This window comes from Phocoena sinus, chromosome 10 (assembly GCF_008692025.1).
Source record: "Phocoena sinus isolate mPhoSin1 chromosome 10, mPhoSin1.pri, whole genome shotgun sequence".
NCBI lineage: Eukaryota > Metazoa > Chordata > Mammalia > Artiodactyla > Phocoenidae > Phocoena > Phocoena sinus.
Genome location: NC_045772.1, coordinates 91,436,841 through 91,451,022, shown reverse-complemented (window position 1 = coordinate 91,451,022; position 14,182 = coordinate 91,436,841). Strand labels below are relative to the sequence as shown.

The window sequence follows — 14,182 nt, the reverse complement described above, 5'->3', positions numbered from 1 at the left end:
TGGCAATCCTAAGCCTAGTAGGCTCTCTAGATTAAAGAAAGGAAAGTTTGTAGTTTCTTATTGCTTTGAAAGAATCGGTAAGTCCAAAAGCTTGATCTGAGGGAAATTCTCTAACTTTCCTCTGCGGCTTTGGCGGAGCTGGGATGTGTCTGTTACTGGTGGCACAGTCAGAGAGTAATGCTGCTCTCGGCTGCCTGCCAAGCCATTCCCATGGTCCCAACCACACTTGGGAGAGGCACAAACTTTGCCTGTTTACCAGGGCCGGAGAGGGCCCGCAGCACAAGAATTGGATTCAGGGAGTAGAGGAGCTGGCAGAATATTTTCTAAAGCCACTGAGGGCTTTATGAGGTGAAGATCAGCTGACGCTTTACCTATGGTTTGACGGAGAAGGTCACAGGAAGGTCACAGGATCTCAGGACCCAAGTTTCAAAGTATTAGTTCTCTTTATTTATTTATTCACTCATCTGACAGATATGTATATGGCATACCTACTATGGGCCGGGTACTGTTGTAGGTTCTGAGGCTACAGAAATGAACAAAGACTGAAAAAGCAGCCTCATGGAGCATATTCCAGTGGGGGATTAAGACAAGATCCATTGCATGTGTAGGTGATCCAGGACCCTGGCCAGCTTCACCATCCCTGGTCCCAGCTCACAGAGTAGTCAATGTGTTTTTATCGAGCGAATTGAGGACTGGCCAGGATCGAAATAAAATAGTAATTGGGGAAGAGAAAATAGAGAAAAATATCTTGGAGGCAAGGATTTATTAATAATTTTACATGATTTTGAGAGCAATAAGAAAAAGTTGATAAAAGTTACACAATATAAGTTTTGAAGGGTGTGCAGTGTGGCAGAGAGAGGGAAAAGATGGTTAGCATGAGCTAAACATTGTTGGGAACAATTGAAGTTAAGAATATTAGCATAAATCTATAATGAATGAAATATGGAATTCTATGAAAACAAGCTCCCAGGCCATAGATTATGGACAGGTTGGCTCCAGGTGGGAGATTAAGGCTGTTTGGAAGTTCTGTGGAGGTTTTTCAGAGTCTTCCTTCCCAGATTAAGTGCTATCGACTTTTGTTATAGGGAAGGAGAAAGAAAAGTATTCTTTAGCTTAGCATAAATCATGCTAATTTGCTATTACATGTTATTATAACATGTAATAAAAATTTGTTATGTTCTTTTATTTGTACTTGAAAATTATATTTGCACTTGAAAATTATATTGGGTAGCTCCTCGATTTAGATAGGAGAAAATGTTGAAGATTTCTGAGGAATATGTGGCTAGAAAACTTTATATCTGGATGTGGAGTTAAAGCACACACTTACTACTTAATCACCCCACACTGTCTTCTGTGTGCTTGTGTGTGTGTGTGTGTGTGTGTGTATTGGGATGTATTGAACACTTCCGTGGTGTTGGTACCCCAGGTTCAGAGTTTCCCCTATCCAGACTACTACACTGTCATCCCCAGAACTAGGAAAGAAGTCTCTGGATCACATGAGAAGTAAATAAAATAAGGACCATAAAGAACAAGGGCCATAAAAAATGGGTCAATAAACATTTAGAGTCAGGTTATTTTACAGCTAGATGGACAAATATGTAAAGCTTAAAGAATTTTTCAATGCTGCAAAGACTATAGACATTCTTTAGTTCATTTCTCTCCCTTTATAGATGGTAGAACTGGTGGTCAAACAGAAGGACATCATTATAATAAATTCACATAGAAAGTTAGTGGCAGATTTATTGGAGCAACAAATCCACCCAGATTTTTGAACTCTATCAGTTGCCAGTTTATATCCCACTCTACTGAGCGCTTCCCTTGATGTGTACCACATTCTCTTAAAAACCCCTTTAAAAGATAACTTCTCCCTTTTGGTGTCAACACAAGATACTGAGCTTCTTTATCAAGGTGTTTTTCTCCCCACCTCCAGTTTATCGTCAGGGTCTAATAAGTAATGGTTCTCATACCTTGAAGGGTCTTCTTTTTTTCTCTTACTGTCTAAGGAGCCTGAAAGAAAACCATCAGCCCCCCAAGGACCAGCAGAATGAGTGACAATTCTACTGTGGCCCCTCCAACTTCAAACCAAGGTCCCACCACCCCACGCAAAGGACCCCCCAAGTTCAAGCAGAGGCAGACTCGTCAGTTCAAGAGCAAGCCTCCTAAGAAAGGCGTGAAAGGGTAAGACCAAGATTAAAAATTAGACTTTCTATTGTTTTTTTCCCTCCATATGGCTGATTCACTTTGTTGTACGACAGAAACTAACACAGTATTGTAAAGCAATTACACTCCAATAAAGATCTATTAAAAAAAAGAGTGCTTTGGCTTTAAGAAATTAATGCTCACAATATTAAATAGACTTTTAAAAATTTCCAACCCCACCCTCTGTTCTCCTATCGAACAGAATCTTTGCTGAGTCATGTTTTCAGTCCTGGAATCCTTTCTACAGGAAAGGATTCCTGATCTACAGCCAGAATTAACATGGAAAATGGAACCTTCACAGTGACCTTCAACTTGACCTTTCAGACTTTTCTTGACCACTCTCCTTCGCTGATGTAACCTGTGCTTTAATCTGGAACACAGAAACACTGGCCACTTCTGGAACACACCGTTTATTTTTATGGCTTCAAATCTTCTCTCTTCAGTTCTTTGTTTTTCTCTTTCTCTTCTTGGCAAAATCTTGTTTATTTTCAACACACACTCATGTTAATTTCTTCTGAAAGCCATTGCTGACTCCCTTAGACAAACATTATCATTACTTCCATGTTTGCATTTTGTACATTCAGCGATGGTAACTTGTGTTATTTTATATTACATTTATTTCTTGTCATCTGTTCCCTGAGACTGAGATACCTCAGAGAAAATTTGTGTGTTTGTTTTTTTCCTTAACTCCCAGGGCCTAACACAATGCCAGGGACATAGTAGATGCTTAATATGTACTTTTAGATAAACTAAACAAATGGATAAATTAATCATTTTAATGATTTTCATATTGTTTTCTCATTCCAATTTCTATTTTAAAAAGTGGAGCTTGACTAAATTGCCCCACTGATCTCTCTCTCTTTTTTTTTTTCTGGCTCTCAATTGTCTTGAGCTAAATTTTTACAGAGGGGAAACTATTCCTCCTCTGGGACACATTGTCTAAAACCTGCCTGAGTGCCATTTCCTTTGCGCCAGCTCAATGCAGACAGAAGGGATTTCTCAAATACAAAAACTTAAACTTCTTCTTCTTTCTCTTTGAATCAGGAAACTCTTCTCATGACTTATTCCAGGATCCTTTGGCTCCGATATCAGCTAATTTCTCTTGTATTTTTTTCCATAGGTTTGGAGATGACATTCCGGGCATGGAGGGACTAGGAACAGGTGAGCTACCCAAAGATTTCAGTGACTCTCACCCTTGGAATTTCACCTTTTTCTCTACTTCAGGCCACATGGGGCATTTGAAAGTTACCAGAAATACCTAAGGCAGCAGATTCTTTAAAGACCTAGAAAAGTGGGGTTTTAACTTAACTTCCAAAATAAGTATGTGTATGCCCAGAGGCTAAAACTCTAAAAGAAATCAGACTTGCCCCAAAGTTTAATGAATCTTCGTGTTTTGTTAAATACTCTTGAGGGCGTACAATGATGAACTGTAGTCTTTCACGGTAGAAGGATTCTTAGAGTGAGTCTAGACCAACTTTATTTTTCAGAAGAGAAATCTGAGACATAGAGGAATTAAGTGACAATCTGAGACCACAGAGTGAGGTACTGGAAACAAGGGTGGGGCCAGGAGAGCCTTTTCACTCTACAGGGCCAACCACTCCCTCACCTACTTCCTTTTTTCACACATCCTCTGGCACCCAGAACAGGGCCCTACATACTGAAAGTATCCGGTACAATATTTTTTAATTGGCTAGAATTTTTATTTGTTGGATAATGCATGCAAATTACTGCACATCCTATTTTAAAAAATTATTTATCCTATTTATTTATTTTTGGCTAAACTGGGTCTCTGCAGCTTCACACGGGATCTCTCTAGCTGCGGAGAACGGGGACCACTCCTCGCCGCGGTGCACGGGCTTCTCATCGCGGTGGCCTCTCCCGTTGCGGAGCTTGGCCTCTAGGGGCGCGGGCTCGGCAGTCGTGGCTCGCAGGCTCCAGAGCTCAGGCCCAGCAGTTGTGGCGCAGGGGCCCAGTTGCTCCACGGCATGTGGTGTCCTCCTAGACCAAGGCTCGAACCCATGTCCCCTGCACCTGCAGTCGGACTCCGAACCACTGCTCCAGCAGGGAAGTCCCCTGCATGTCCTTTTAAAAATTAATAGACGTTATTTTTTAGAGCAGTTTTAGGTTTATAGGAAAATTAAACAGAAAGTACAGAGTTCCTATAGACCCCCTCTGCCACCTCTCCCTGTACATCGTTTCCCCTATTATTAACATGTTGCATTATCGTGGGGCATTTGTTATATTTCATGACCCAATATTAATACATTGTTATTAACTGAAATAGCTTGTTCATCATTCTTTGTGTTGTCGAGTTCCTTGGGTTTTGACAAATGCACAATATCCTGTATCCACCATTACAGGTTCATACAGAATACCTTCACTAGCCCCCCAAATCTCTTGTGCTCTACCTGTTCATCCCTTTCTCCCCGTAAACTTCTGACAACCACTAATCTTTTTACTGTCTCTATAGTTTTGCCTTTTCCAGATGGTCCTACAGTTGGAATCATATAGTATGAGTTCTTTCACTTAGTAATATTTATCTAAGCTCCCTCCATGTCTTTACATGGTTTGATAGTGCATTTCTTTTTTTTTTTTAATTTTTTTTTTATTTTTATTTTTTTTTTAAATATCTTTATTGGGGTATAATTGCTTTACAATGGTGTGTTAGTTTCTGCTTTACAACAAAGTGAATCAGCTATACATATACATATGTTCCCATATGTCTTCCCTCTTGCGTCTCCCTCCCTCCCACTCTCCCCATCCCACCCTTCCAGGCTGTCACAAAGCACCGAGCTAATATCCCTGTGCCTTGCGGCTGCTTCCCCCCAGCTATCTACCTTACTACGTTTGTTAGTGTGTATATGTCCATGACTCTCTCTCGCCCTGTCAAAACTCACCCTTCCCCCTCCCCATATCCTTAAGTCCATTCTCCAGTAGGTCTGCGTCTTTATTCCTATCTTACCCCAAGGTTTTTCATGACATTTTTTTCCCTTAAATTCCATATATATGTGTTAGCATACAGTATTTGTCTTTTTCTTTCTGACTTACTTCACTCTGTATGACAGATTCTAGGTCTATCCATCTCATTACAAATAGCTCAATTTCATTTCTTTTTAAGGCTGAGTAATATTCCATTGTGTATATGTGCCACATCTTCTTTATCCATTCATCCGATGATGGGCGCTTAGGTTGTTTCCATGTCCTGGCTATTGTAAATAGAGCTGCAATGAACATTTTGGTACATGATTCTCTTTGAATTTTGGTTTTCTCAGGGTATATGCCAAGTAGTGGGATTGCTGGGTCATATGGTAATTCTATTTGTAGTTTTTTAAGGAACCTCCATACTGTTCTCCACAGTGGCTGAACCAATTCACATTCCCACCAGCAGTGCAAGAGTGTCCCCTTTTCTCCACACCCTCTCCAGCATTTATTGTTTCTTGATTTTTTGATGATGGCCATTCTGACTGGTGTGAGATGATATCTCATTGTAGTTTTGATTTGCATTTCTCTAATGATTAATGATGTTGAGCATTCTTTCATGTGTTTGTTGGCATTCTGTATATCTTCTTTGGAGAAATGTCTATTTAGGTCTTCTGCCCATTTTTGGATGGGGTTGTTTGTTTTTTTGTTATTGAGCTGCATGAGCTGCTTGTAAATTTTGGAGATTAATCCTTTGTCAGTTGCTTCATTTGCAAATGTTTTCTCCCATTCTGAGGGTTGTCTTTTGGTCTTGGTTATGGTTTCCTTTGCTGTGCAAAAGCTTTGAAGTTTCATTAGGTCCCATTTGTTTATTTTTGTTTTTATTTCCATTACTCTAGGAGGTGGGTCAGAAAGGATCTTGCTGTGATTTATGTCATAGAGTGTTCTTCCTATGTTTTCTTCTAAGAGTTTGATAGTTTCTGGCCTTACATTTAGGTCTTTAATCCATTTTGAGCTTATTTTTGTGTATGGTGTTAGGGAGTGATCTAATCTCATACTTTTACATGTACCTGTCCAGTTTTCCCAGCACCATTTATTGAAGAGGCTGTCCTTTCTCCACTGTACATTCCTGCCTCCTTTATCAAAGATAAGGTGTCCATATGTGCGTGGGTTTATCTCTGGGCTTTCTATCCTGTTCCACTGATCTGTCTTTCTGTTTTTGTGCCAGTACCATACTGTCTTGATTACTGTTGCTTTGTAATATAGTCTGAAGTCAGGGAGCCTTATTCCTCCAGCTCCTTTTTTCGTTCTAAAGATTGCTTTGGCTATTCGGGGTCTTTTGTGTTTCCATACAAATTGCGAAATTTTTTGTTCTAGTTCTGTGAAAAATGCCAGTGGTAGTTTGATAGGGATTGCATTGAATCTGTAGATTGCTTTGGGTAGTAGAGTCATTTTCACAATGTTGATTCTTCCCATCCAAGAACATGGTATATCTCTCCATCTATTTGTATCATCTTTAATTTCTTTCATCAGTGTCTTATAATTTTCTGCATACAGGTCTTTCGTATCCTTAGGTAGGTTTATTCCTAGATATTTTATTCTTTTTGTTGCAATGGTAAATGGGAGTGTTTTCTTGATTTCACTTTCAGATTTTTCATCATTAGTATATAGGAATGCCAGAGATTTCTGTGCATTAATTTTGTATCCTGCTACTTTACCAAATTCATTGATTAGCTCTAGTAGTTTTCTGGTAGCATCTTTAGGATTCTCTAGGTATAGTATCATGTCATCTGCAAACAGTGACAGCTTTACTTCTTCTTTTCCGATTTGGATTCCTTTTATTTCCTTTTCTTCTCTGATTGCTGTGGCTAAAACTTCCAAAACTATGTTGAATAAGAGTGGTGAGAGTGGGCAACCTTGTCTTGTTCCTGATCTTAGTGGAAATGCTTTCAGTTTTTCACCATTGAGGATGATGTTTGCTGTGGGCTTGTCATATATGGCTTTTATTATGTTTAGGAAAGTTCCCTCTATGCCTACTTTCTGGAGGGTTTTTATCATAAATGGGTGTTGAATTTTGTCGAAAGCTTTCTCTGCATCTGTTGAGATGATCATATGGTTTTTCTCCTTCAATTTGTTAATATAGTTTATCACATTGATAGATTTGCGTATATTGAAGAATCCTTGCATTCCTGGAATAAACCCCACTTGATCATGGTGTATGATCCTTTTAATGTGCTGTTGGATTCTGTTTGCTAGTATTTTGTTGAGGATTTTTGCATCTATGTTCATCAGTGATATTGGCCTGTAGTTTTCTTTCTTTGTGACATCCTTGTCTGGTTTTGGTATCAAGGTGATGGTGGCTTCGTAGAAGGAATTTGGGAGTGTTCCTCCCTCTGCTATATTTTGGAAGAGTTTGAGAAGGATAGGTGTTAGCTCTTCTCTAAACGTTTGATAGAATTCACCTGTGAAGCCATCTGGTCCTGGGCTTTTGTTTGTTGGAAGGTTTTTAATCACAGTTTCAATTTCAGTGCTTGTGATTGGTCTGTTCATATTTTCTATTTCTTCCTGATTCAGTCTTGGCAGGTTGTGCATTTCTAAGAATTTGTCCATTTCTTCCAGATTGTCCATTTTATTGGCATAGAGTTGCTTGTAGTAATCTCTCATGATTTTTTTTATTTCTGCAGTGTCAGTTGTTACTTCTCCTTTTTCATTTCTAATTCTATTGATTTGAGTCTTCTCCCTTTTTTTCTTGATGAGTCTGGCTAGTGGTTTATCTATTTTGTTTATCTTCTCAAAGAACCAGCTCTTAGTTTTATTGATCTTTGCTATTGTTTCCTTCATTTCTTTTTCATTTATTTCTGATCTGATTTTTATGATTTCTTTCCTTCTGCTAGCTTTGGGGCTTTTTTGTTCTTCTTTCTCTAATTGCTTGAGGTGCAAGGTTAGGTTGTTTATTCGAGATGTTTCCTGCTTCTTAAGGTGGGCTTGTATTGCTATAAACTTCCCCCTTAGAACTGCTTTTGCTGCATCCCATAGGTTTTGGGTCGTTGTGTCTCCATTGTCATTTGTTTCTAGGTATTTTTTTATTTCCTCTTTGATTTCTTCAGTGATCACTTCATTATTAAGTAGTGTATTGTTTAGCCTCCATGTGTTTGTATTTTTTACAGATCTTTTCCTGTAATTGATATCTAGTCTCATGGCGTTGTGGTCGGAAAAGATACTTGATACAATTTCAGTTTTCTTAAATTTACCAAGGCTTGATTTGTGACCCAAGATATGATCTATCCTGGAGAATGTTCCATGAGCACTTGAGAAAAATGTGTATTCTGTTGTTTTTGGATGGAGTGTCCTATAAATATCAATTAAGTCCATCTTGTTTAATGTATCATTTAAAGCTTGTGTTTCCTTATTTATTTTCATTTTGGATGATTTGTCCATGGGTGAAAGTGGGGTGTTAAAGTCCCCTACTATGAATGTGTTACTGTTGATCTCCCCTTTTATGGTTGTTAGTATTTGCCTTATGTATTGAGGTGCTCCTATGTTGGGTGCATAAATATTTACAATTGTTATATCTTCTTCTTGGATCGATCCCTTGATCATTATGTAGTGTCCTTCTTTGTCCCTTTTAATAGTCCTTATTTTAAAGTCTATTTTGTCTGATATGAGAATTGCTACTCCAGCTTTCTTTTGGTTTCCATTTGCATGGAATATCTTTTTCCATCCCCTTACTTTCAGTCTGTATGTGTCTCTAGTTCTGAAGTAGGTCTCTTGTAGACAGCATATATAAGGGTCTTGTTTTTGTATCCATTCAGCCAATCTGTGTCTTTTGGTGGGAGCATTTAGTCCATTTACATTTAAGGTAATTATTGATATGTATGTTCCTATTTCCATTTTATATATTGCTTTGGGTTCGCTACTATAGGTCATTTCCTTCTCTTGTGTTTCGTGTCTAGAGAAGTTCCTTTAGCATTTGTTGTAAGGCTGGTTTGGTGGTGCTGAACTCTCTCAGCTTTTGCTTGTCTGTAAAGGTTTTAATTTCTCCATCAAATGTGAATGAGATCCTTGCTGGGTAGAGTAGTCTTGGTTTCAGGCTATTCTCCTTCATCACTTTCAGTATGTCCTGCCACTCCCTTCTGGCTTGTAGGGTTTCTGCTGAGAGATCAGCTGTTAACCTTATGGGGATTCCCTTGTGTGTTATTTGTTGTTTTTCCCTTGCTGCTTTTAATATGCTTTCTTTGTATTTAATTTTTGACAGTTTGATTAATATGTGTCTTGGCGTGTTTCTCCTTGTATTTATCCTGTATGGGACCCTCTGTGCTTCCTGGACTTGATTAACTATTTCCTTTCCCATATTAGGGAAGTTTTCAACTATAATCTCTTCAAATATTTTCTCAGTCCCTTTCTTTCTTTCTTCTTCTTCTGGAACCCCTATAATTCGAATGTTGGTGCGTTTCATGTTGTCCCAGAGGTCTCTGAGACTGTCCTCAGTTCTTTTCATTCTTTTTTCTTTATTCTGCTCTGCAGTAGTTATTTCCACTACTTTATCTTCCAGGTCACTTATCCGTTCTTCTGCCTCAGTTATTCTGCTATTGATCCTATCTAGAGTGATTTTAATTTCATTTATTGCATTGTTCATCGTTGCTTGTTTCATCTTTAGTTCTTGTAGGTCCTTGTTAACTGTTTCTTGCATTTTGTCCATTCTACTTCCAAGATTTCGGATCATCCTTACTATCATTATTCTGAATTCTTTTTCAGGTAGATTGCCTATTTCCTCTTCATTTGTTAGGTCTGGTGGGTTTTTATCTTGCTCCTTCATCTGCTGTGTGTTTTTCTGTCTTCTCATTTTGCTTATCTTACTGTGTTTGGGGTCTCCTTTTTGCAGGCTGCAGGTTCGTAGTTCCCTTTGTTTTTGATGTCTGTCTCCAGTGGCTAAGGTTGTTTCAGTGGGTTGTGTAGGCTTCCTGGTGGAGGGGACTAGTGCCTGTGTTGTGCTGGATGAGGCTGGATCTTGTCTCTCTAGTGGGCAGGTTCACGTCTGGTGGTGTGTTTTGGGGTGTCTGTGGCCTTATTATGATTTTAGGCAGCCTCTCTGCTAATGGGTGAGGTTGTGTTCCTGTTTTGCTAGTTGTTTGGCATAGGTTGTCCAGCACTGTGGCTTGCTGGTCGTTGAGTGAAGCTGGGTGCTGGTGTTAAGATGGAGGTCTCTGGGAGATTTCCGCTGTTTAATATTATGTGGAGCTGGGAGGTCTCTTGTTGACCAGTGACCTGAAGTTGGCTCTCCTACCTCAGAGGCAGAGCCCTGACTCCTGGCTGGAGCACCAAGAGCCTTTCATCCACACGGCTCAGAATAAAAGGGAGAAAAAGTAGAGAGAATTAGTAGAAGTATGAGGAAAGAAAGAAGGAAAGGAGGAAAGGAAGGAAGGAAGAAAGAAGCAAAGAAGGAAAGAAAGGAGGGAGGGAGGGAGGGAGGGAGGAAGGAAGGAAGGAGTGAAAGAAGGAAAAAAAGACAGAAAGAAAGATGATACAGTAAAAATAAAATAAAGTATAATATAGTTATTGAATTAAAAAATATTTAGAAAAAAAAAAAAAAGGGACGGATAGAACCTTAGGACAAATGTTGGAAGCAAAGCTATACAGAGAAAATCTTACACAGAAGCATACACATACACCTTCACAAAAAGAGGTAAAGGGGGAAAAATCATAAATCCTGCTCCCTGAGACCACCTCCTCAATTTGGGGTGATTCGTTGTCTAAAGGAGGGAGGGAAGGAAGGAAAGAAAGAAAGAACGAAGGTAAAGTATAATAAAGTTATTACAATTAAACTTAATTATTAAGAAAAAGAATTTTTAAAAAAAAGTCATGGACGGATAGAGCCCTAGGACAAATGGTGGAAGCTAGAGTATACAGACTAGATGTCACACAGGAGCATACACGTACACCTTCACAAAAAGAGGAAAAGGGAAAAAAATCACAGATTTCGCTCCTAAATTCCACCTCTTCAATTTGGGGTCATTCCTTGTCTATTCAGGTATTCCACAGATGCAGGGTATATCAAGTTGATTGTGGAGCTTTAATCCGCTGCTTCTGTGGCTGCTGGGAGAGATTTCCCTTTCTCTTCTTTGTTCTCACAGCTCACAGAAGCTCAGCTTTGGATTTGGCCCTGCCTCTGCGTGTAGATCGCTGGAGGGCGTCTGTTTTTTCGCTCAGACAGGACGGGGTTAAAGGAGCCGCTGATTCGGGGCCTCCGGCTCACTCAGGCCGGGGGTTGGGGGATGGGGGTAGGAGGGGCACTGCGTGCGGGGCCGGCCTGCGGCGGCAGAGGCAGCGTGACGTTGCGGCAGAGGCCGGCGTGACGTTGCACCAGCCTGAGGCCCGCCGTGCGCTGTCCCGGGGAAGTTGTCCCTGGATCCCGGGAACCTGGCAGTGGCGGGCTGCACAGGCTCCGCGGAAGAAGGGTGTGGAGAGTGACCTGTGCTCGCACACAGGCCCCTTGGTGGCGGCAGCAGCAGCCTTAGCGTCTCCCGCCCGTCTCTGGGTTCCGCGGTTTTAGCCGCGGCTCGCGCCCGTCTCTGGGGTTTGCGCTTTCAGCCGCGGCTCGCGCCCGTCTCGGGGGCTCGCGCCCTCAGCCGCGGCTCGCGCCCGTCTCTGGGGTTTGCGCTTTCAGCTGCGGCTCGCGCCCGTCTCGGGGGCTCGCGCCCTCAGCCGCGGCTCGCGCCCGTCTCTGGGGTTCGCGCTTTTAGCCGCGGCTCGCGCCCGTCTCTGGAGTTCCTTTAAGCAGCGCTCTTAAACCCCTCTCCTCGCGCACCAGGAAACAAAGAGGGAAGAAAAAGTCTCTTGCCTCTTCGGCCGGTGCAGGCTTTTCCCCGAACTCCCTCCCGACTAGTTGTGGTGCACTAACCCCTTCAGGCTATGTTCAAGCCGCCAACCCCAGTCCTCTCCCTGAGCTCCGTCCAAAACCAAAACCCGAGCCTCAGCTCGCAGCCCCGCCCGCCCCGGCGGGTGAGCAGACAAGCCTCTCGGGTTGGTGAGTGCTGGTCGGCACCGATCGTCTGTGCAGGAATCTCCCCGCTTTGCCCTCCGCACCCGTCGCTGTGCACTACTCCGCGGTCCCGAAACTCCCCCCTCTGCCTCCCGCAGTCTCCGCCCGCGGAGGGGCTTCCTAGTGTGTGGAAACTTTTCCTCCTTCACAGCTCCCTCCCACTGGTGCAGGTGCCGTCCTTATTCTTTTGTCTCTGTTTTTTCTTTTGCCCTACCCAGTTACGTGGGGAGTTTCTTGCCTTTTGGGAGGTCTGAGGTCTTCTGCCAGCCTTCAGTAGGAGTTCTGTAGGAGTTGTTCCACGTGTGGATGTATTTCTGGTGTATCCGTGGGGAGGAAGGCGATCTCCGCGTCTTACTCTTCCGCCATCTTCAAGGTCTCTGCATTTCTTTTTATCACTGAATATTTCATTATATGTTGTACCACAGTTTATTTATCCTATTGATAGGCATCTTGATTGCTTCCAGGTTTTGGCAATTATGAATAAAGCTGCTATAAACTTCCTTGTGCAGGTTTTTGTGTAGCCACATGTTTCCAGCTCATCCAATACACTTTTGATAAATGGTGGCACTCATAGCAATCAGTGTCCTTTCTGGGCAGCTCTCAGTTTATCTACTTTTTATTGTCTAATGCCACTCTTTGGATCTCAAATAGAATTTCTAGCCACTTTTATAAAGCTCAGATGCTACTCTTTTAAATCAAATGCTTCTCTATTTTGGCCAAGTGTGTATAAGACCAGAAAATTCACTTTTGACTCTGGAACACATCCTTAACTCTGCCAACATATTTGGAACAGTGGCAAAAGGTTTATACTGATGGAAATTCTGAAGTCTTTGATCTGGTTCTAGTCTAGTCTCTACAACTGTGAGATGTTTTGCTGGGTGTTTAATCACTCTGGGTATCAGCCAGCTTCCCTGTAATTTGGGAAAAATAATATCTTATTGCTGATGCAAGAGACTGGATGAGATGATGCCTTGAGATCACTTCTCAGTATGCGGTGGGAAATAAGCATTTCAGAATGTAAAGGAGCTTAAGAGCAGTCAGAGAAGCCCAAGAAACACATCTGGATTGGTAAGGAGTAAGGAGACTGGATTCCCAGACCATGGGAATTTAAAGCACCCCTATTTGTCACTTTAACCCTTGGCCTAACTAGAATTCCACCTCTGTTCCCTCTTTAGTGGTTTTGTGAGACTCTGTGTGATCAGAGAGCTACACCCCCACAGGATAACCCCAGTCAAAAGCCTTGGATCATCTCCCCCAAAAGCATGCAGAATAAAACCAACACAAATACCTTGGGAGCCTGTTCTGGGGGAATCAGAGCCCTGCAGAGGATTAAACAACTGGTCTGATCCTTCCTGGAATGAAGGGCCATTCTAGACAACTTCCCGGTCATCTAGACAGCATATGGAAGGGAGGGGTGAGGGGTCTCTGCCTGAAGGATGCCCTTTTGAGCAGAAGAGGCTCTCCTAGGGGTGAGACTGGCTTATAAGTTCTTCTTTTTTCCCTTGCAGATATCACGGTGATTTGTCCTTGGGAGGCATTCAGCCACTTGGAGTTGAACGAGCTCGCTCAGTTTGGGATCATCTGAGGCACCAGAGGTTCTGCCACCCTCAACAGCATCTGCTGTAACTTTGGTTACTTCTGCCCTATTGATCTGCCAGAGTCTTGACATACAGCTGTCGGAAGTGGTTTCTTTGGCTTACACAGTCATTTCCCTTAAGTTACTACTAAGAGTTCTCTTAGTGTCAGACTCTCTCACGCAGTCTAGTTTAGCTCAGAAGAGCGGGTGAAATCAACTTTCGATAGGGCCTTTCAAACATTACCACTTTTTCCTATCAGCTGGTTAGAAGTCATCAGTATTTCTCTAAAGTTTAAGCCTTTCAAATCTGTTTTTGCTAGGCATTAATTACGATCGGTATTAGCCCTTTAAGATACCATTTATGTCACTCCTCTACCTTTTTCTTTAATAAAGGAGATACCTCGAATCTCATGATGAAGTTGTATTAAATGCTATATGCAAATATCTGA

The 14,182-nt window shown here is 41.7% G+C and overlaps 1 protein-coding gene across 1 annotated transcript; it reads left to right on the top strand.

Moving 5' to 3' along the window:
- Positions 1–2,004: 2,004 nt before the first annotated feature.
- On the top strand, positions 2,005–13,813 carry PDE6H (phosphodiesterase 6H). Its single transcript, XM_032646443.1, has 3 exons — positions 2,005–2,178; positions 3,320–3,360; positions 13,666–13,813. Exons 1-3 carry the CDS (start codon positions 2,045–2,047, stop codon positions 13,740–13,742), a joined length of 252 nt encoding a protein of 83 aa, XP_032502334.1. The 5' UTR covers positions 2,005–2,044; the 3' UTR covers positions 13,743–13,813.
- The last annotated feature ends 369 nt before the right edge of the window (positions 13,814–14,182 follow it).